Raw genomic sequence first — 21085 nt, forward strand, 5'->3', positions numbered from 1 at the left:
CTTTCAACTCCTCATGGACAGAGTGGGGCTACTACCCATTCTACAGATGGGGCAGCCAAGGCTCTGGAGGTTGGGGCCTGCTCGAGTTACAGAGTGCATGTGCAGTGGAGCTGGAGCCAAGCCCCAGGCCTCTCGGGCCCACTGGGGCCCACCAAATTGGCTCTGGGATCTCTGGAGTCCAGGCCCGGTTTTGCATCAGGCCCTGCTGAGGTGTTTCCTCCTCCTCCTCTGTGGTGGGGCAGCTGCTGGGCGGCTTGGCTGCTGGTTGAGTCAGCCTTAGTCCCTCACTGCTCTTCTTCTGGTCGTTGAAATTCAGGTGCCAGGAGAGCTGGAGTCACCTACGAAGGTGTCCTCTGATACTGAACCCCTACAGGTAACATATCTTGGTGCTGGGGTCCCCTACCAGTGTCCCGGAGGGGCGGGCACTGCCACCTGTTATCCTGAGCACGGACCTTGGGATGGGGGAAGCAGGAGCATGTGTGGGACTGGAAGAGCCAGACAGAGGGGCAGACCTTTATATTGACCAGTGGGTCTGTCCCACAGTGTTGAAATAGAGCAGGAAGGACCAGACACTTGTTTCCGTCTCTGGAGGGAGAGGGGATTGCGGGGAGGGGGTACTGCTGGGGAGGCTGGGCTCAAATAGCCACGGCCCAGCCCAGGCAGACCTGCAGGACAGGGTAGGCTCAGTTCTGCCGACTGTCCCCCCACTTCCATGCTCAGACACATACACCTGGTGGCCCTTGGGGCACCAGAGTACACACCACCACACACAGCCCAGTCACACATGCAGTATAGGAGGAAATGCACACACCCACACAGTGCTGTGACCCAGAAAGTCACTGAACACACCACACGGGTGATATAGTTACCCATGCGGCATCACACTGCAGCATAACACACAGACGTACACACAGTGAGACTATATTCACACACACAAACGATACAGGCTCAGAGACCCCATGTAGGCATACATGCCCACCATCCCCAGACTCACACAGCCCCACAACATAATAACACAGAGATGGAAACGGGCTCACACACCATGCCACAGGAGAGCACAAAACTGTGTTTGCAACATGCAGCACCTGGGCATAGCAGAAGTTCAGGAAAACTGTTCATGTAGAGTCCACAGGCATTTACACAGTGTTATACATGATACAGTGTGCAGAAACGCCAGCCTCCTCACAGCGAGGGACGGCTAGGAGACAGGGCTCATTTGGGCTTGGACACTGACTCAGCTGGGAGGGGACAGAGTGTAGGAGACAGTGGGCACAAGCCAGGACCTGCCTGCTGAGCCGCCCTCTTCCCACCTCAGCCCCCGACTGGAGCCCTGGAAGGGGCGGGGAGAAGAGGAAAGACCGCCCAGTGGGCTCAGGCCACGGCCACGGCCAAGTCATGGGCCCCATGCCATGTCCACACGCCCCTCAGGGCTGGGCAAATGTTTTCCTTCCGGATCACTGTGGTACCTGGGCACGAGCAGCTTCGCCAGCCTAGGCCTCACCATTGGGACCCCAGCCAGGTCTTGGGTTGGAGGGTTGGGGGAGCTGTGTGGCCAGAGCAAAAGAGCTCAGGGGCTCCAGGCAAGAGGGCAAGGCTGGCAGCAGAGGCATCCCTGGGCTGGAAGCCTCAGTGGGAGTGGGTGCGGTAGTTATCTCGGGGGAGGAAGTTGGGGGTGTGGGCTGGGGAGGAGGTTGCCTCAGACAGGAAGGCCAAATGGGCCAGGCCAGGGTGTAGGTGAAGGGTGCAGGCAGGGGACCCAGGGTGGGAGGTTCCCAGGGCAGGGGGGTGATCAGATGTGTGTGTTTGTGTATCTGGGTGGGTTTTTGTGTGTGTGCATTCTCATGTGTGTGCAGATGTGTTTCTGCATTGAGTTAATCAAACTTTTACCAGCCATCCGTTGTGTGTAAAGTACTGGCTTTGAGGGTGATGCCCTGTCCCTACCCTCAAGGAGCTCATACCCAGTTAGACAGGCAAAATGCGTGTGCAAAAGTCTGTGCAACTTGTGTGTATCTAGTGATGTGTGTGTCCCCAGACTTATTCCTGGATAGGTGAACCTATCTGAGTGGGTCCCTGTCTCCCTCTGTGTGCACATGCTGCGTGCAGGTTGAAGGGTGTGCATGCCTGTGCCTATGTCTGCATAGGTCCTGTCGTGGGGAGTGGGTATGCGTGTGCCTGTCTTTACAGAGAGTCAGTGTGCACGTGTGACCATGGGTATTTGTCCTACATGGATCAGTGTGTGCACGTGTGCCATCTCTGAGGTTCTCTGTGTGTCCCTATCTCAGGGTGTGTGCATTTGTGTCTGTACACTTCTTTAGGTGTGTCCTGAGTGTGTTCATGAGCCAATATATGCATGTGTCATGAGTGCATCTCACCCCACCTTGATCTCAGCCTTCCAAGAGTTGTACCCTACCCACCTCCTGGGCATATGTTTCAGGAGAAAAGGGCAGTTGGCTTCAGGATGTGCCATGTATTTGGGCAGGGCTTGACCTGACACTTGGTCTGTCGCCAGGAAGCCACGTGTGCCCCGCTGGGGCACAGCCCCAGCTGATGCCCCAGAGAGGCCATCCATCTCAAGAGGGGCTTTGGGCCCAGCCCTCCCTCCCCATGGCACATGGACCAGAGCCTGAGGCCGATGGACTGTTGGACCTCAGCTTCCTGACAGAGGAGGAGCAGAAGGCCATTGATGACGTCCTCAAACGAGACGCCCACCTGCGCCAGCTGGAGGAGGGGCGGGTCAGGTGAGGCAGGGAAGACCCTCTCCAAGGCAGCCCAGGAGGAAGGGGCCTCAGACACTGGGAGGCTTGAGTGCTCCCCCCCACCAGCGTGTTGCCTGTCAGGTATCTGGGGAGTTCTTGGTTTCGCCCTTTGTTTCCCTCTGCCCTTGGCCAGCTCAGAGCTCATCATCTCTCCTGGGGTGGCTGCACCAGCTCCCTCACCAGCATCCCTACCTCCAGGCTTGCCCCCTCTGGCCCAGCTGCCCTGGCTGCAGCTGGCTCTCCCTGGATCCGTCCTTAATGTCCCTGCTGAAACCTCCTTGCTCCTCAACACATAGTGTCAAGGGCAAGCTCCTAAGTATGGTCCACAAGGCCTCCCAGATCAATCCCTGCCAGCCTCCCCCATCCCATCTTTCACCATAACCCTTACTTGGACATACATACACGAAGTGTTCACTACAGCTACTGGGGGGCTCCTTGGTTCCTGAACACACCTTTCTCTTCCAAGCCGAGACTGTTTCTTCTTCCTGGAAGAGCACAGTGGCAGAGGAGCATGGGGGTTACACGTAGTGTTTGGGAACAGACACTTCCTAGCTGTGAAACCTTGGGCAACCTACCTGATCTCTCTGAGCACCACTCTCCTCATCTGCAAAATGGGGCTAAGGAGTCCTATCTCATAGCATTCAGAGGGATTATGCAAGTATAGCCCACAGTAATCACTTAGTGGATAATAATTATCTTCTCTATGTGGCAAATTCCAATTTGTCCTTTAAGAAGCAATTCAAATGTCACCTCCTCTGGGAAGCCCTCCTAGATTCCCATGGTCAGAGCTGGCCCTTCTTACATCCTTCACAGTATCTACGCCACTATAATGTACATGTCTCTTCTGGACTTGGTCTCCTGTTCTGGACTTGGTCTCCCCAGCAACCTGAGCTCCTCCAGAGCAGGGATCAAGTCTGATTTGCTGTTGGGTCCCTGGTCTCTGGTCCAGAGCATGGTCCAAGGTGGGTAGCAGGGATGTTGGTTGGGAGAGTAGTGACAGCCACGCCCTCCCCTATCCTCCAGCAAGCTCCGGGCCTCGCTGGCAGACCCTGAGCAGCTGAAGATCCTGACAGGGGACTGGTTCCAGGAAGCACGTTCCCGACGGCACCACCCTGCCCACTTTGGCTCTGACCTTGTCCGAGCCTCTATCCGCAGAAAGAAGAGCTCCAGGGGTGAGAGGAGATCCCCGGGGCAGGGCAAGCCTTGTGCAGTGCAGGGCGCTGGCTGTATGTGGACAGGGAGAGAGGGCCCTTGGGCTCCCACCTGGCTGCCCCCGCTACTGTGTCTTTGGGTGGGCACTGCCTTCTGTGGGCTATGGGAGGTGGGTGGGCATCTCTAAAGGCCTGTCCCATGAGTGACAGCCAGACTTCCTGAGAATGGGGCTCACAGAACTTCTCACCTGGGCCCAGGAGACCAGGCTCTGGGCAGTGATGGGGAGGCTGAGGCTGCCGGGAAAGGGAATGAAGAGGAACCAGAGCCCAGGTGAGGAGGCGGTGCAGGGAGCGGGGAGAAGGTCCTTACCTGTCACCTGGGTCCCTTCCCCTGAAAACAACCTCTCCTTACTCCTAGGCTCCCCATAGGTGAGGCCCCTCAAGAGAGGCTCAGTGAGACTGAGGTAACGAATGAGGGAGTTAAAAAATGAGTTCACGGTGCCTCTGGGGTGGAGGCGGACTGTGTTGGGGAAGGGCCCCAGCCTGGGAATCAGGAGATCTGGACACACCCCTCCCCTGGTCTGGGCCTCAGCATCCCCCTTGGTCAAAACAGTGAGCTGGGAGAGGTGGAGGACTCTATTGGCCACCCTCCCACCCCCCACCCCCCGGCCAGTGGGAGGCTGGAGTCAAGTGGGGCAGGCCCTGAGGTGTAAGGGGTGTGCAGTACAGGCCCAACTGGTCCTGCTGCTCCCAGCCCTGCCCTGGGAGCCGAGCTCAGTCTGAAACTGGGGGAGCCACTGGAGCCTCTGACCTAGGACCCCAGAATGTCCTTTAACTCCTTCTTCTCCAGCCCCCACTGTGACCTCTACCCCTTGCTTTTTTCAGGGACAGGATTTCCCATCACCATGTGCCCCTCCGAAGGCTTCAGATCATGAGGAGGAGTCCCAGGCCCAGGAAAGTGAGTGGGAGCATGTGTTGGGGGGCACAGAGAGCTTGCAGGGATCAGAAGCAGCTAAGTGGCCTCGACCACCTGTGTTCACCTTCCTCCTCCCGTGTTAGGAGAATGAGGGCGTGTGGCCTCCATGGGCGACCCAGGGCAGCATTGGGGCCTGAATATGCAGGTCACCAGGGTTATAAACCAGTCCCTCCAAATTTACTCAGGGGCGGGCAGGACAGGGGCTGGCTCAGAAGCCTGTGCCCCACCCCAGCCCCTGGCCAAGGGGGCGTGCAGGTCTGCGCCGAGGAGGCGGACCCGGAGTTGGAGCCCGCGTCCAGGGAAGAGAAGGAGCCAGAGCCACCCCCAGCCCAGGTAGGCGGGAGCGGCCGGCGGCTGCTCTCAAGACCCGGAGCGGATTCTGGCGGGGAGTGCACTTGCTCAGGGCTGCCAGCCGTCCGCGACCCAGAGCGGGAAAACAGGGGGCGCCCCCGTCACTTCGCCCCTCTCCAGACCAAGGCGGCATCCGAGATCCTGGAGAACGGGCAGGAGGCCCTGGGGCCCGGCCCCTCACTCGACCGCATGCTCAGCAGCAGCTCGTCCGTGTCCAGCCTCAGCTCCTCCACGGTGAGGGGGCGAGGGAGGGGGCCTCAGGAGGAGGGACGGGGTGCTCCCGCCCCATGTCGCACGTAGCCCCTGCCCGACCCCTCCCTCGGCCCGGGCCCCGCGCTGCAGCCCCCGGGCAAGCACCTCGCTTTCCCCGCCACGCCCTGACCCCGGCCCCGCCCGCAGCTGAGCGGCAGCCAGATGAGCCTGTCGGGGGAGGTGGAGACCGGCGCGGTGCAGGTGCGCGGCTCCGTGCACCTGGCGCTGCGCTACGAGCCGGGCGCCGCCGAGCTGCGCGTGCACGTGATCCAGTGCCAGGGCCTGGCCGAGGCCCGGCGCCGCCGCTCCGACCCGTGAGTGCCCGGCCCGGCGGCGGGGCCTCCCCTCGGGGCGATGCCAGGGGCGCCAGGGAAACTCTCACAGCCCAACCCCCCGCTCAGCTTTGCTGGGCCTCAGTTTCCTCATCTTTAAAATGGGCATTAGGACGTGATGGGGAGGCGTGGGGCTTGAGTGAGAAGCTTCCTGTAAAAGCTCCTAGCACGAAGCCTGGCGTGTAGGACGCTGTGTTCCAGGTGGGGGCTGGGGGAGCCCCAGGACGGGGCGAGGGCTCGGGGGGCGGGGCGTCCCTGCTTAGCTCCGGTCCTCACCTCCCCCGCCCCAGCTACGTCAAAACCTACCTCCTTCCGGATAAGCAGAGCAAGCGCAAGACGGCGGTGAAGAAACGGAATCTGAACCCGGTCTTCAACGAGATTCTCCGGGTGAGGCTGCGACGACGGGGCGGTCCCCGTTCATGAACATCCACCCTTCCTGCTGCGCGGGGTGGCAGGGGCAGGCACTTTCATCACTGCCCGGGCGGGGAGGCCCCCTTAACGCGTTCTGCAGTGTGTCAGCCTCGTGGTGGACGTGGGGATGGTGTAGACGCCCACCAATGCCCTCGGGGCTCCCCAGGAGTCCATCCCGCGAGGAGCGTGCTAGGACCAGCCCCCGCCAACGCTCCGGCAGCACCGACGCCGGAGCCCACAGCCGTGCCCACTAACGCTCACTAACGCTCCTGTCCCCAGTACTCCGTCCCGCAGGCCGAGCTCCGGGGCCGCGTGCTGAGCCTGTCCGTGTGGCACCGCGAAAGCCTGGGTCGCAACATCTTTCTGGGCGAAGCCGAAGTGCCCCTGGACACGTGGAACTGGGACTCCGAGCCCGCCTGGCTCCCCCTGCATCCCCGGGTGAGGCAGCCGGGCCCCCGCGGGGACACCCGCGGCACACGTCTCCCGCCTTTACCCCATCGGGCTTTCCGCAGCCCTCTCAGCCTCCGCCTTCGACACAGCCTCGCCTCGCCCTGTCCTCGTTACCGTGAGGCCCCGGGCGAAGGCCTGGCCCGCCTCGGCCCCTGACCCTGGGGTGCTGGGAGGCCCTTCTCTGGAGGCCCCGCCCTCTCCCGCTAGCCACACCCCCTTGGCGTCTGGAGACTCCTCCCCCTTGTGGCCCCTGTCCCTTAGACCCTTCTCCAGTCCCCTGACGAGCCCACCTCTCGCAGGTCCCACCCTCTCCCGACGAGCTTCCCAGCCGTGGGCTTCTCTCCCTGTCCCTCAAGTACGTCCCCGCCGGCTCCGAGGGTGAGTGACCGCCCCACGAGAGGCCAGGCTGGGACATGGGAGACTCTCGTCCCGCGAGGGAGTGGATTCCGTCCGCGGGCCGGGCCTGAGCCGAGCCTCTCCGCAGGCCCGGGACTGCCCCCGAGCGGGGAGCTGCACTTCTGGGTGAAGGAAGCTCAGGACCTCGTGCCGCTGCGCTCAGGATCCCTGGATACTTACATACAATGGTGAGGGGCACCAGGACCTCGCTGCTTCCCTTCCTTTTGCCTGCAGTGGAGCTCCCAACCTCTGTCACACCCCTACTATCAACCTGTGATCACCCAGCCTGGGCTTTGACCATTAAGCAGAGGTGAAGGGGACAGCTTGAGCAAAGGCCTAGAGTCAGGAAAGTTGAGGACACCTTTGAGGAGCTGCATTTCAGGGTGACTGACACCTATAGGACTTGCTGGAGAGCTGAGGCTGAGACTGGGAAACTGGAAGGGCCCTTCCATGGAGAACCTGGAAGGCCAGGCTGTGGGGCTGGTCCCTGAACTTGTGGTTCACTGCTTTTCAAAATAAGCTTCCAGGACACCTCTAAGGGTGACTCCAGAGGCTGCCTCACCCTCAGGGAGTGAAATGGAGGTAGGCCAATCAGGCTCTGGATTCCCAAACCTAATTCAGACAGAGATATTCTGTTTTTCTTTCAGGTACTGTACTTCTGAACATTATTTTATTTTGCAGAAAGGGTTCCAAGGCTTTGAAAACTTTGGAAAGTACTTGATAGGGGGCGGGTGAGGTAGCAACAGGGAGCCCATGAAGGTCATTGAACCAGGGAGTAGCATAATTGCATTTCAGAGACATTCTCTGGGGTCCTGTGAATAGGAGTTGTAACTTTTTTCTTCTTTGGCAGCTGCCCAGTATAGGGGTCCATACCCTTGACCCTGGTGTTATACTGCACTCTAACCAACTGAGCTAACCAGCCAGCCCTGGAGTTGTCCTTTCAAAAGCAGCAGACCTAAGAGGAGGCTGGTGCAAAGGGTCCAGGACAGTGAGGGTTGGAGGCCAGGTTTCAGGCAGGAGCCAGGGGACATAGACGTATGTGAGGGAGAATAGGTAGGACTTGGTGACTAATTGACTCTAGGGAGAGTGGGGGGTGGTCACCTGATGCCAGCCCACCTCCTTCACAGCTCAGTGCTGCCTGATGACAGCCGGGCCAGCCGCCAACGTACAAGGGTGGTACGTCGCAGCCTCAGCCCTGTGTTCAACCACACCATGGTTTATGATGGCTTTGGGCCTGCTGACCTTCGCCAGGCCTGTGCTGAGCTCTCCCTCTGGGACCATGGGGCCCTGGCCAGCCGTCAGCTGGGGGGCACACGCCTCAGCCTGGGCACAGGTAAGCAAGGCAGGGTCCTGGGTGGAGCCAATAACTGGGAGGCAAGGGTTCAATGTATGGCCTTGGGCACTTCTCTGCCTTTTCCAGAGCTTTGAATTGGGGTGACCAGGCACAGTGCATAGTCTGGGACCAGGTAGGTGTTTCTTGGAACCTGAGGTGTCAAACATGACCATGTCCTCCACCCTGCCCGCCCACATCCAGGCAGCAGCTATGGGCTCCAGGTGCCCTGGATGGATTCCACACCTGAGGAGAAGCGGCTGTGGGAGATGCTTCTGGAGCAGCCCTGCGAGTGGGTGGATGGTCTTCTGCCCCTCAGAACCAACCTGGTTCCCAGGACATAGACCTACCCGACCCCTCTCTCTGGACCCCCATCTCAGGGCCTGCCCTTGCCTACAGTCAATAAAGTCTATTCTAAGAGTGATGAGGGGCTGATGTCTGCTGGGAGAAGGGGAGGTAAGGTGATAGCAGGAAAGAGCCAGGAAAGTGAAAGGGGCCTGATTAAGGAATTTCAGACTCTGATACAAAGACCCCAGGGGGCTGTTCCCAGGATACACTCCCCGCCACACACAAACCTCCAAAGTTGCCAAGTATACAAAAGTGACTCTGTTTAATAATCTGGTGTTGTCTGTTGTGCTCGGGCACATCTGTGGTTGATTTCCCCCACTGTGACTAGGCCTGGGCCTTACCCTGGCCCCCCATCCGCCTGGCCTTTTCCATTTTCCCCTGGGTCCTGGGGCAGGTGTGTCAGAACCTGATTTTGTCTTCTCCATTCATCCATCCTTGGGTCTGTCCTGCTTTTTATGCCCTCATTCAGCCTCCCAGGGTCCAGGGGTAACTGGCGTGGATCCTGCTCGTTGTGCCAAGATGGCTCTCCAGATGCGGCACACCATCCCTCCCCTGGGGGTAGTGGGCTCAATGTGGCTCAGCCAGAAGAAGGCCCTGGGCTGTCTCTGTACCCACTGTCTGTCCCATGTCCCCTCTGTCCCCAGGAGACCCTGTGCCCCTGTGTTTTCCAGGGAGGAATCTAGGCAGGCCTGCAGTTGGGGCATCAGGATCTGGCCAGCATGAGGCAATAAGTATTGCCCAGGATGGCCCTGGAGGGCCCAGGATGTACCTGATGCGGGTGTAGGTGAGATCATCTCGGGTAGCACAGTTGAGCAGGGCTTGGAGAGTGAAGCTGTGGTTCAGCAGCTGGTTGTAGATGAAGACCCGCAGAAACAGGGAAAGAAAATTACAGGAAGATGTGTGCAGAAACCCAGGTACTAGCTCCATTCTACTACCAAAATGCTGAGGCAGATCACACCCCTTTGTGGGCCTCAGTTTCCGCATCTGTACAATGGGAGGGCTATACTGAGTGCTCTTCCAGTACTGAGATTCTCTGCATCCAAGGAAAAGGTGAGAAGAGCTAAAAGATGGGCAAAGATGGAGTCTTTGGTTGGGGAGGGTCAGGGATAGCAACACTCTCCCCTCACCATTCGGATGGTGCCTGAATCCACCCTCAGTTCCTGCAGCCACTGCACCAGGGCCTGGTCCTCTGGGAGAGCAGCTGTCAAGGAGAAGTCAGGTGATGAGGGGGGTGGAGTGTGGGAGGGTGTCCTGCTAGAAGCTGCTTCACACCCACCACTAGTGTTCTCCAGCTAGGTCCCGTCACCTGGGGTTTCGGGGGCCAGGGCACAGGTCCTGGATTCCTCATTCACCCGCCGAAGAGCCTGCTGCACCAGGGCCTGGCACTCCCGTTCCTTCCCAGCCAGGACATCACGAAGCCTGGGGTAGGGCACGACAATAGAATGAGGAGTGGGGAGTGGGTTGAAGCCCGCGTAGAGGCTATGGATGATTCCGAGGGGCTTCACCTATCAGTCTCTGCTCGCAAGAGGCCCAGCTGCACCGTCAGAGGTGGGGGGCCCTGCTCGGGTTCCACCAGGAGCGGGCTCCTCTGGACGGGGGTCTCCTGCTGCCTCTGCTGGGCCTCCCCTTCTTTACTCAGCTCCTCTGACTTCGATGAGACTGCGTCCTTCACCTCTGCCAATCCGAGTGGCGTGAGCTCAGGCAGGGCGAGTACGCCCGTTTGGGGCCCCCAGACACCGGAGGGGGAGGGCGGGCCAAGGGCGCCGGGTGCCAGTCTGGGAGATGTCTGTCCAGTCACTCCGCCCTTGCTCCACCCCCCCCCGTCCGTGCCCCCACCGGCCACGCCCCCCGAGGGCCCCACCTTCGCCGGCAGGCAGGCGGGCTCCGCTCTCCCTCCTACCCTGTCCTAGCACAGCCAGGGCTGCTCGTACAGCGCGGCTGAGCAGCGAGTCCAGCACAAACATCCAGTGTGGGCGGATCTGGCGCCTGCGGAGGATCTGCTTCACCTGCAGAGAGAGGGAGGGCGCAGGGAGACTGCTGAGTCTCAAAAAGAGGTGAGGCTTGGGTCGCAACGGCTTAGAAAGTCTTCCGCCAGAGACAAACAGGCAGGCTTCGGGTCAAGGCCTGGGCAGACGTCCCTTTCCTGACTGCCCGCTCTTCACGGACGAGACAGGGAATCTTCGAACATCAAGTCCTGGCACATTCCCATGCACAGGGAGCTCACTACCTGTTACTGGGCAGCCCGAACTGCGAGAAGTCTCCCTCACCGCATCTGGGAAGGCGAAGAGCGGTCCTTGCAGAAGTGTAGGCCCAAGGCCCTGGGCCCGTAGCTGCCCTTGCAGCGCCCGCAGCTCCTGGGCCAGCTGCCGGCGGTTGGGAGTGTGGATGTGCGCCCCGAGACAGCGCAGCAGCTGTTCTACGTGATTCCTACCCAGACGGGAACCCTGAGAACGAAGAGAGGGGTTGTCAGCGGGTGTTCCCACCCGAGCCAAGAGAAGGCTGCGAAGGGGCTGGAGGGTTGGGCAAAGGCCATCAACAGGAGTCCTGTTCATGCTGGACCACCAGGAGGCGCTGGGGCGGGCCGCCCACCTGCTCCTGCTCCTCCTGCTCCAGGCACAGATTCTCCGCCAGCGCCGGCAGCTCCTGCTCCAGCACCGCGGCCAGCATGGCCCGGCGCTTGCTCTCCTGGTGCAACAGGCTCAGCCCCGAATTCTCCTCCAGGGACACGGGCTCCTCGGGCACCCTGGGCGCAATGGGGCACGGCTGTTGGAGAGTGGCAGCAACACCGTCCAGCCACCCCTGCCGCAGGGTCCTGGCTCTTTTAACTTTTATGCCTACTTCACAGGATAAAAAGAGATAAATGCAGGACCGAGGGGGCACAACGAAAACAAGTTAGAGCACGTGGGACAGGGCACAGGTAGGCACCAATGCCATCCTTGCAAGTGGTCAAGGTGCCCAGGCACCCAAAGAGTGTTTTTTCCTGGAGGGAGTACAAAGGCAAAACCAGGCAAAGGGAACCCACCCCAGGACCTTAGGCTCTCACCGGAGCTGGCTGGTGCCCCCATAGCTGAGGCAGCGCTTCGGGGTGCTGGGTGGGTGCTGGGAGGGTGCCTGAGGACGTGGAAATGTCTGGGACTGGGTGGTTGAGTCAGCTGAAGGAGTGGGACTGGCTGAAGGGGCATCTGAGGGAGGGACAAGGCTGTCAGCTGGGCACCCCTCAGCCCTCACACCTCCGTGGTTCCTCTGCCCTCAAGGGTGCCCACTCCCTCCACCCGCCTATCACCTGAGGGCTGTGGTGGAGCATGTCGGGGGGAGCCGGGGCTGCAGCTCCTCTTCCCACGCTGCAGGAAGGGGTCCCCCAGTAGTGCTTGGGCACTGGCTCGGAGGTGAGGGTCTGGCTCAAAAGTTCGGAGGAGGAAGGCTTGGGCCTCAGCTGACAGAGAACTGGGCATTGGTGGATGCACCTTGTACATGCCCACCTGAGGGGGGTGGAAAGGAGAGCAAACAAGGGCCAAGTTTAGAGGTGTTCAAGACCCAGTCTGGCCCCATCCCACCTCCATAGGCCAGGCCCTGAGGGGGCTCACCTGAAACATGGCAGCCTGCGGGCTCCCTAGTTCATGGAAGGGTGGGCGACCTGTGGCCATCTCAATTACAGTGCAGCCCAGTGACCAGATGTCAGCCGCCTTCCCATACCCTCGTGGGCCCTGATCAATGATTTCTGGGGCCATATACTGCAGGGTCCCTAGGACAGAAACACGAGCAACAATGTCCATTTAGGCTTTAGCATGGGGTTGCGGGGGGTGGGGTGGGGGATGACTCCATCATCCTCTGGCCACCTGCACCCACACTGACCCTATCATCAAAATAGATCTCATCACCTGACCTGGCCATCAAACATCCATCTTGAGTTTCATCACCCACCCTAGGCTGTATCACCTGCCAAGGCTTCCATCACTCATCCTAGGCTCCATCACATCATAGACTCCATCACTCACAGTAGGGATACATCATATATCCCGGACGGCATCATCCCCCTGAACTCTTATCACCCACTTCATCCTCCAACATCCACCTTGACCTACATCAACACTCCTGGGCTCCATTTCAGGTTTAAACTCAATTTGATCAGTTACCTAAGCTCTAATTCTAGATTCCATCACGTAACCCCTGGCCCAATCACCTACCCTGGGTTCTATCCCCCATTAGGACTCTAATTCCATGCCCAGGAGAAACCCCATTCCATGGAAGGTTCCAAGTGTTCTTCCTCCCCATGTCACTCACCACCCTACACCCTGTTACCTGTAAAGGTCTCAGTGCAGGGTGTGATGCCCGCCAGCCGCTTGGAGGTTCCAAAATCAGAAATCTTGAGCAGCCCACTGAAGGTGTTGATCAGCACATTGTCCCCCTGATTCAAGTGGACATGGTGCTCAGTGGACAACCAGAACTGGACCTTTATCCTGGGACCCCATCTCCTGGGATCCCAGCCTGGTCCTTCCTGTATCAATACCCTCCCCCTTCCGTCCACTTATACGCCCCTTGGGAGCTGGCACCTAGTTTGGCTTCAGATTTGAACTTCTCCTCTCCTTCTCTAAGGAACCTCTCTGATGAATTCTCTACCCTTTGCAAAGGGTCTGCCCTCTTAATCTAAACTGTCAGCCTCTGTCTGGGACCATTTATGTCTCTTTCCTCCCCCTCTCCCAGCAGGCCAGGGCAGGCCAGCCACAGGGCTTACTTTGATGTCCCGGTGCACAATGTGGTTGTCGTGCAGGTAGCTGAGTCCCTGCAGGATCTGGCGGGTGTAGAAACTAATGGTGCTCTCGTTGTCCTTCAGGGGTCCCCACACTGACCGCAGCAGGGAGGACAGGCTGCCTAGGCAGATACAGTCCAAGTTCATCATTGGCACCCACTTACTCTGGCCCACATATCTGCTCAAGGCCCTGACACACCCATGCCATGGCCCAGACTCCATCACCCAACCTCACTCCATCAGCTAATTATGGGCTACACCACCCACACACGCTCGGGTTCATTTCCCCCTAGGGTTCTGCACGCCTGCCTGCCTCCCTCCGCATGCCCCACACCTCGGGTTTCATTCCCATCCCACATAAGCCAGGTACCTCCAGGCACTTCCTCCATGAAGATCTTAAGGTAGCCGCCCTGGCTAGCTGAGCCCAGATAGCGCACGATGTTCTTGTGGCGCAGGCGTTTGTGAAGAGCGATCTCTTCATGCAGGGGCTGGGAGAACCTGGGGAGAGTTAGGAGAGAGAAGAATGGGACAGCTTTGGGCAGAGACGCTCACCCCATCCAACACCAGCGAGGCCGCGCCCTCCAGATCAGCCCCGCCCGCAAGCCGCTCTTCGGCCTTCCACAGCCTAATCACCCCGCCCAGAGGTCCCTCCAGATGTTAGCACAGTCCCTGCTGCTCGGCCCAGGGGGCCCAGTCCACAGGGCTCAGACCCGCGGGTCTTACGGGCCCGCCCACTCGGCACCAACCACTAGGCTCCGCCCTTCTCCCCGCCCACAGGAGCCTCCAGGCTCGCGGCCCCGCCCACCTGTCCCGCCCACCCGGCCCCCTGTAGGCTTCAGCCCCGCAGCGCGGCAGCGCTCTCCGCACCTGCTGTCCCGCTCCGGGATCTCCTTGATGGCGATGCGAACCCTGCTGTGCCGATCGCGGCCCGCGTACACCACCCCATACGTGCCCTTGCCCAGCACCAGCCGCTCGCCCGTCTCCGTGTACTCGTAATCAAACTGCGGGGCGCGGGGTGAGACGGGGGTTCAGCAGGTCCCCGCCCTGCAACCTCCTCGAGCTCCCGGTCCCACATCCTCACCTCCAGCACCTCCCCCACGGCTTCTGCCTCCTCCGCGGGCGCCGTGGAGTCCGGATTCGTCACCAAAGCCTGGATCTGGCCGCAGAACCTGAGGGCGGGGGAGGTCAGACCAGCGGGAGGAGCATCTTGGACGGAAATCGTCCCCTCCAATGCCGGGAGCACCTGGGAGACGTCGTCCCTTCCTTTCCCTCACTCCCCCGGGCATCCGGCCCTCAGAGTACCCCGACCCCGAGAGGCTGCTCGCACCACTGGCAGTGCCCTACGCTGGGGAAGCACAACTGGACGTCCTGAGCCGGGGGAAGCGCGTAGAGGAAGCAGCAGCGCTCGTCCCGCTTGGAGGCGCTGGGAAGGGATGAAGAACCCAGAACCCAGTGAGCGCCAGGCCCAGTCCGGATCGGCAGAGTCCCCTCCCTTCCCCCGCCCCCACCCGAGTCGCCCTCAGGTCCCGCCTCTCACCTGACGCCGCAGATGGAGGTGACTGGGAAGGTCCAGCTGGAGGGAACATCCTGCGAAAATAAAGGGGGTTTGATGGGGGGCGTGCTGGGGGCGGGAGAGGGGTCTGCGGATGGGAGAAAGGCTCGGCGGAAGAGGAGCATAGTGGTGAGTCGGGGTACTCAGTAGCGACTTCACCTGAGCCTCGGGCTCCACCAGGCTCAGGGTCACTGCACTCACTGGGTCTGTACCCCAAATCTCCAGTCTCGCTGGCAGCAGCACCTGGTTCATCTCCAGGACCAGCACCTGCGGGCAGAGGGGGGAGAAGGGTCAGTCAGAAGGAGCTTGCCCCTCTCCCGGGACCCCGTCCTATGGGCCTCACCAAGCACTGGACTTCCTGGGGAGAGGCCTTTTTGAGCGGCTGGCAGGACTGTAGCAAGAAGTGGAGCCAGAAGTGGGCGCGGCATGGGGGTCCTCCAGAGGGCTGTGGCATGGGTCGGAAGTGCTGGTAGAGCAGGAAGGTTTCCATCACGGATACCAGGTACCTGCAGGCACAGGCTTGTCCTCAGCTCAACCCAGGCAATAGCCAGCACTGCCAGGGAGAGTAAACTGGCTTGGATGTAGCCAGAACGTGGGCACTGGGTGCCACAGGCACTGGTCTAAAAGCATCTCAGTCACTGGCTTGGGTCCAGGCTAGAGTGCCAACGGACACGGGTGTAGGAGCTGATGGCCCAGGCCAAGAATGCAGAGGGGACCACCTACCATATGGGGGCATTGAGCTTGTAGAGCTGCTCTGCAGCCAGCGCCACCTGGGTGGAATCATTGGTGAGGATTTGGGCTCCCAGGTAGAAACCTACATCCCAGTAATACTGCATCTTCTCCACGCAGCCTTTGCGTGCCAGCAGGCAGCCCAGCTTCATGCCTGGGGGGGGAGGGTCATGGACTCCAGTGAGTGTGCAGGTGTGGGTAAGGCCCAGGTGTGGGCCACACCACTCATGTGGGCGTGAGTGTGGGAATGAACACAGAGACGGGTAAAGAGTTAGGCGTGGCAAGATCTTGAGCTAGAGTAAGAGCTCAGGCACAGGCGAGGATCTGGGCATACATATATGTGGAATTCAGTGTGTAATGAACATAGGTGTGAGCTTGGGAACAGTTGTGGGCTACCAGGTTCCTGAGGGTCCAGGACAGGTATAAGGACCCAGGTGTGGGTACAGGCAGAATAGTCCAAAAAGAAATGAACTCAGTCCTAGTTCCTGCCCAGCCTTCTCTCTCCCTGCTCTCTTCTCAGGTGCCTCTGAGCCTTTGTTGGTGGGGGGAGGGGACAGGGAGCCAGAATCTGGGCTCACCTATTAGCCGGAGCTCCTCAGAGTCCCCAAAGTGCTGCCCAGCAGCAATGAGGAGCACAGCTGCATTGATGCCTGAATGGAGGCTGGGCTCTACATCAAAAGCTTTGCGATACCTGGGGTAGGGGTGGAGGGACACAGAGCTGGACTGATGTCCACAGCCCCATCTCTCATCTCACTAGTTCAGCCCACCATCCACTCACTGTGCCCCTTACCAGTGGTAGGCTTCTTCCCGGTACCCAGCATCCTGGAAACCAGAGCTGAAGAACATGTCCTTGTAGACACGGCCACACATGCAGTATAGATCAGGTGCCACAGAACCCTCAGACTGTACCAGTGGCAGTAGCACAGCCAGTGCCTTCTCCCGGTCCCCAGGTCTGTTCCTCCTAGGGGAAGGGGAAGATAGTCTGGGGACCTGCCTGATGGCCCTGACCCCTCTATTTAGGCCTTAGACCCTGAGCAGCAAAGACCCTTCCAAGATTCTGATGATAACGACCCCCAAATGACAGTGACCCTGGTCAGTACTGACTGCTCTAGGGGTAGTGACCTCAGATGGAAGTGATTCCAAGCTGCAATGACTCTTGGACAGCTGTGACCACACCAAGGGCAGCACTACATCCCCTTCCCCCACTGAGGCTGTAGTAACCCAGAACAACAGGGATCTTTTGACATTAGTAGTCCTGGTCAGCAAATTCCCTAACAGCAGTGACCCCAGACAGTGCAGACCACCACACAGCAGATACCTCCATGTGGCATGACCTAAGCCTTGCTCTGCCACTCACCGGTTGAGGGCAAACGTGTAGTGGAAGCAGACATTGTGCTGCTCGGCCACATCACAGGTGGGCAAGGCTTGCAGCGTCTCCACCAGCTCAATGATGGCCGAGTAGTCCTGCACAGGGAAACAGCAAGCACTGGCATGACAGCCCCAGGACTCTGAGAAAAACCTTGTGCCAGGGTCCCATCCCACCCCTGACATCCCACCTTCCCACCCACCATTGTCTGCTTCGCAGCTACAGCAGACACCACATCTACAGGGAGAACCCACTGTGTGCCCTGCTGGGGCTCCCAACCTTGCAACTGCCCCGGAAGGCAGTGACAAGACCATCCCCTATTACAAATGAGGAAACCAAGGTTCAGAGAGGTTAGGTAATTTGCTCAAAGCCACCAGTGAGCAAGTGGCACAGCCAGGAGCCAAACTCGGGTTTGTCTGACATCAAATGCCCATGGCCCGACTGCCTCCTGGAACACCACTCACCTGCACATCACGGTAGGAGATTAGCAGGTTCATGATGATGTCGGGGCTCAGCAGCTCCACGCTGTCCAGTCTCCGCTGCAGGCGGGCCAGCTCCTGCCGCAGCTGCTGCCCACTGAACCGCTCCCGGGCCTGCCGGATATCCTGCCGAATGGTCTCCCGGAAATAGCCACTGATGCCCAGGACAGGGGAGGGAGGGAGAGAGAGTGGTGGGGACTGTCCCTCAGCCCCAGCCCACTGTCCCCTTACCAGCTTCCTCCTGGTGCACCCTCCCTGAGGGTCCCCATTACCAAGAGTCCGTGGGTGTGGCCTCCAGCAGGCGGGTGAGCCGGCTCACCAGGGGGGTGAGCAGGGCCTCGGTGCCCACCCCGGCCTGGACTAGCCCATCAGCCAGGCCCCGCAGGAGGCCTGCATCACCACACAGCACCCGGCCAGTGGCCGTCACCACATAGGGGATCAGTGTGTAGCTGCCAACGCAATCCTGGTGAGAGGGAGGCAGGAATCAGTAGTGGTCAGAGGTGCACAGGGTTAGAGAGGGGCAGCGAGGGGGTCAAAGGTCGGCACCAGTGGGGATTAGAATAGCAGGAAGGGGCATACTTCATGAAAGGGGGCAAAAGGGAACAAGGGTCAAATGGATGTCAGGGGGCATTAGGGAGGTCAAAGGTGACCGAGGAGGCCAGGAAGATTAGTGGAGGTCAAACAGCATGTTGGCATGAGGGGTGGATTCTGCTCACTGAGTTCTTCTGGAAAACATCCTCCTGCAGGAAGCAGACAGTCAGATACTGGTGTTCTGGGTAGGCCCTGCCCTAACCCCCAACCTGCCCCCACCAGCCACCTGGCCACCTACTCGCAGGGCCTGCAGGTCAGGGAGGTCGGCCTGGGAGCAAAGGAGCACGTTGTTGGTCATGCTGAAGCTCTCACGCACACCGAGGTGGTAGAACAGGGAGGGCTGTGCCAGGGAGCTGCTCACCTCCAGCACCACCACATCTGTGGGCACAGAGGTGGAGGCTCTGAGCCCTGAAGCCCAGATTGAGGGGAAGGAGCCTGGGGATCCATGTTGGCTCATCCTGCCTTGCTGTGGGTCTCAAGCAGGGTCCAATTCTGCTCTGGGACTCAGTTTCTTCCTTTTAGGATCCCTCCAGCACTTCACAGAACTGATATCTGTGGCGTTGCAGGAGAGGAGTTGGGCTCACTGGGCTGGGACCTTCATCTGCCTGTGAGCACCAGGCATGCGGGAGAAGGGTTGTGACCAGCTCAGAGCCTGTTCCAGACCATTTGGGAGCCAGAGGTTGTGCAAACACAGAAGTCCCCTCCCCTAGGTCCTCAATTCAGTCTCTTGAAAGGGGCCGGCACCATCAGTGTGTGTAGATAAGGCCGTGCCTGTGTCTGTGTGTGTGTGTGCATGTGTGTGTGCAGAGCTTACTGCGTCCACCTGTAACTGTGTATGACAGGGTCTGCAAGGATCTGTGCGAGTCAACATGTATGCAATTTGTGAGTCTGTCCATGACTCTGTGTGTCCCTGTGTCCTCGTGGTCGTGGTCTTTATTTTTAGGCTGCGATTTCGTGGACATCCAGGAAGCACCGTTCCGGGACTCTTGGTTGAACAAATACGTATCGGGAGCGGGGCATCCGGGTCGGCGGGAGGGAGGGGGGACCCGCGCGGGAATAGCCGCCCGCTGGCCCCGCCCCGGCCAATCCTGCCCCGCACATTCTCTCGGCTGCTGGAGCCTCCTAACCTAAGCTCCCTCGCCCAGAATCCAGTCCCGTTGGGTCCCTTCGCTGCCTTTTCTGCGTCTCTAGCCCGATCGTCGGAAGCAGTACGCTAGGACCCCTGAACTCCAGCCCCCCAGGTACGGCCTCCATCACTAGTCCTAGCTCCCCTCCCGGGATCTGCTCTCAGGAGCTCGGCGGGACCATCCCGAGGCTAAGTTCTCCAACCCCACCCCCGAGATGCCACAGTCCTGCCCCGCCCCAGTCCTAGTCCCGCCCTCGAGGCACGGCCCCGACTGAAGGGCGATTAAACCCTAACCCTGAACCCCGGAGCCGGGCCTGGATCCCTAAGTCCTATCCCGAGCCCGGCCGCGCTACCAGAAGCCCTGAATTCCACTTTCCTCGCGGCTCCACCTCAAGGCCTTCAGTACCCATCTCGGTCCCTCCCCGGAGTCGCCAAGCCCCGCCCTTTGCCCCTCCCGAGGCTCCCAGCCCCGCCCCCAGCGCGCGTGCTCACCCGCGTTGTAGAACGAGTCCATCGCCGCCGTGTCACCCAGCGCCAGCGTCGCGAAGGGCAGACTCTGCAGCTGCGGCGGCGGCCGCGGCCCCGGGAGCTGCGCGCAGGCCTCGCGCAGGCAGCGCAGGGGCAGCGGCTCCGCCTCGGTTCCAGCCCCAGGCTCCACCCCGGGCCGCGGCTCCCGGGTCAGCACGTAGACCACGCTGAGCGGCCGGCTTCGCGCACAGCCCCGGCCCGGAGGCGCAGCGAGCGGTCGGCCCCGGCTCAGCGCCTCGGCCAGCGGGTCCTGCCAGCAGCTGCCGGCGCGCTCCAGGGCCCCAGACCGGGGGCACGGCCCCGCCATGCGGGGGTGCTCAGGCGCCCGCCGCTGGGAACACGGGGCGGGGCGGGAGCCTGGAGCGGCAGAGCCAAAGATATCCGGATCGGGATTCCGGTCGAGATCGGAGAATCTCCTACGGGATCTGGGGATCCGGAGTCCGGCCGGACGTCCCGTTCCGGGAATCTTGAGTCCAGGGAGAAATCCGAGCTCGGACTTGCTAGGTCCTGAGGATCTAAAATCAGGGATTGTGTCCCGGGGACCTGGGGCATCTGATGATCCGCGGCTCAGTCACGTGGGGGATCCCAGGAATCGGTCTGGTCGTGTCTGCCACCCAGACTCATCAGGGGAGCGCCCGCAATCGCTTGGTCCTGCCCTCGCATGTAAGACGGGCCCAGCCCTTTCCCGGCCGCCTGTGAAAGCTCCACCCTCGGCCCTGGGGCAGCGCCGCTCCCTAGCGGCTCAGGACTAGGCTTCTCCCCTCCCTCCTCTCCCGCCAGAACCTCTGAGACTGAACGCTTCCGGAACAGCCTGTGCCCCCTGTGCACGCCAACCACTGTGGACTGCTTACAGCAGGCGCTCATAAGATGTGTGCCCAGGCCAGGCCTTGGGAAGAGGCGCGATTTGCGGGCTCTGCCCTGCAGGGATCTGTTAATGAATGGATCTCCAGAGACATCAGGGTGTGCAGAACAGGGTGAATAGTGGCTGTCTTCCAGGGCCCAGCAGGTGCAGACAGGAAGGGACTAGAATGGGGGAAGCCTGCACCCTGGCCTGCCTGAAGGCCTTCAGCCGTGGAGTGAACTTGGCATCTTAGGCAGAGCCTTTACCCTCTTGCCAGGGGGACGGCTTTCCCCAGAGCCCAACCTGCTGTGGAGCCCTGCTGACCTTTGACTTCTATGCAGAACATGACCATGGGACCTGAGAAGCCCTTCCC

General features: G+C 60.3%; 2 protein-coding genes across 5 annotated transcripts; one reads left to right on the forward strand and one right to left on the reverse strand.

Annotated features, from left to right (window-relative positions):
- The first annotated feature begins 322 nt into the window (after positions 1-322).
- SYTL1 (synaptotagmin like 1) lies at positions 323-8803 on the forward strand. Its single transcript, XM_063106611.1, has 15 exons — positions 323-373; positions 2510-2738; positions 3780-3928; positions 4166-4238; positions 4326-4371; positions 4793-4865; positions 5116-5216; positions 5355-5468; positions 5634-5800; positions 6109-6205; positions 6509-6667; positions 6979-7057; positions 7164-7263; positions 8203-8408; positions 8610-8803. Exons 2-15 carry the CDS (start codon positions 2548-2550, stop codon positions 8747-8749), a joined length of 1695 nt encoding a protein of 564 aa, XP_062962681.1. The 5' UTR covers positions 323-373; positions 2510-2547; the 3' UTR covers positions 8750-8803.
- Positions 8804-9016: 213 nt separating this feature from the next.
- MAP3K6 (mitogen-activated protein kinase kinase kinase 6) lies at positions 9017-20178 on the reverse strand. 4 transcript variants are annotated; one of them, XM_063104221.1, is made up of 29 exons: positions 19836-20178; positions 18456-18595; positions 18343-18366; positions 17899-18089; positions 17612-17780; positions 17139-17245; positions 16572-16742; positions 16360-16472; positions 15776-15935; positions 15396-15558; positions 15212-15319; positions 15038-15087; positions 14828-14923; positions 14582-14669; positions 14368-14501; positions 13871-13998; positions 13486-13622; positions 13053-13158; positions 12338-12495; positions 12037-12232; positions 11797-11935; positions 11343-11496; positions 11021-11197; positions 10615-10759; positions 10259-10427; positions 10060-10172; positions 9881-9954; positions 9523-9599; positions 9017-9305 (listed from the first exon to the last, which is right to left on the reverse strand). In XM_063104221.1, exons 1-29 carry the CDS (start codon positions 20176-20178, stop codon positions 9215-9217), a joined length of 3921 nt encoding a protein of 1306 aa, XP_062960291.1. In that variant the 3' UTR covers positions 9017-9214. The 4 variants fall into 4 exon arrangements, with proteins under 4 accessions (XP_062960291.1, XP_062960287.1, XP_062960289.1 ...); XM_063104217.1 differs by lacking the exons at positions 18343-18366; positions 18456-18595; positions 19836-20178 and having other exon boundaries at positions 9523-9737; positions 17612-17901; XM_063104219.1 differs by lacking the exons at positions 18343-18366; positions 18456-18595; positions 19836-20178 and having other exon boundaries at positions 9254-9737; positions 17899-18087.
- Between the last annotated feature and the right edge of the window lie 907 nt (positions 20179-21085).

This window comes from Cynocephalus volans, chromosome 8 (assembly GCF_027409185.1).
Source record: "Cynocephalus volans isolate mCynVol1 chromosome 8, mCynVol1.pri, whole genome shotgun sequence".
Classification (NCBI taxonomy): Eukaryota; Metazoa; Chordata; class Mammalia; order Dermoptera; family Cynocephalidae; genus Cynocephalus; species Cynocephalus volans.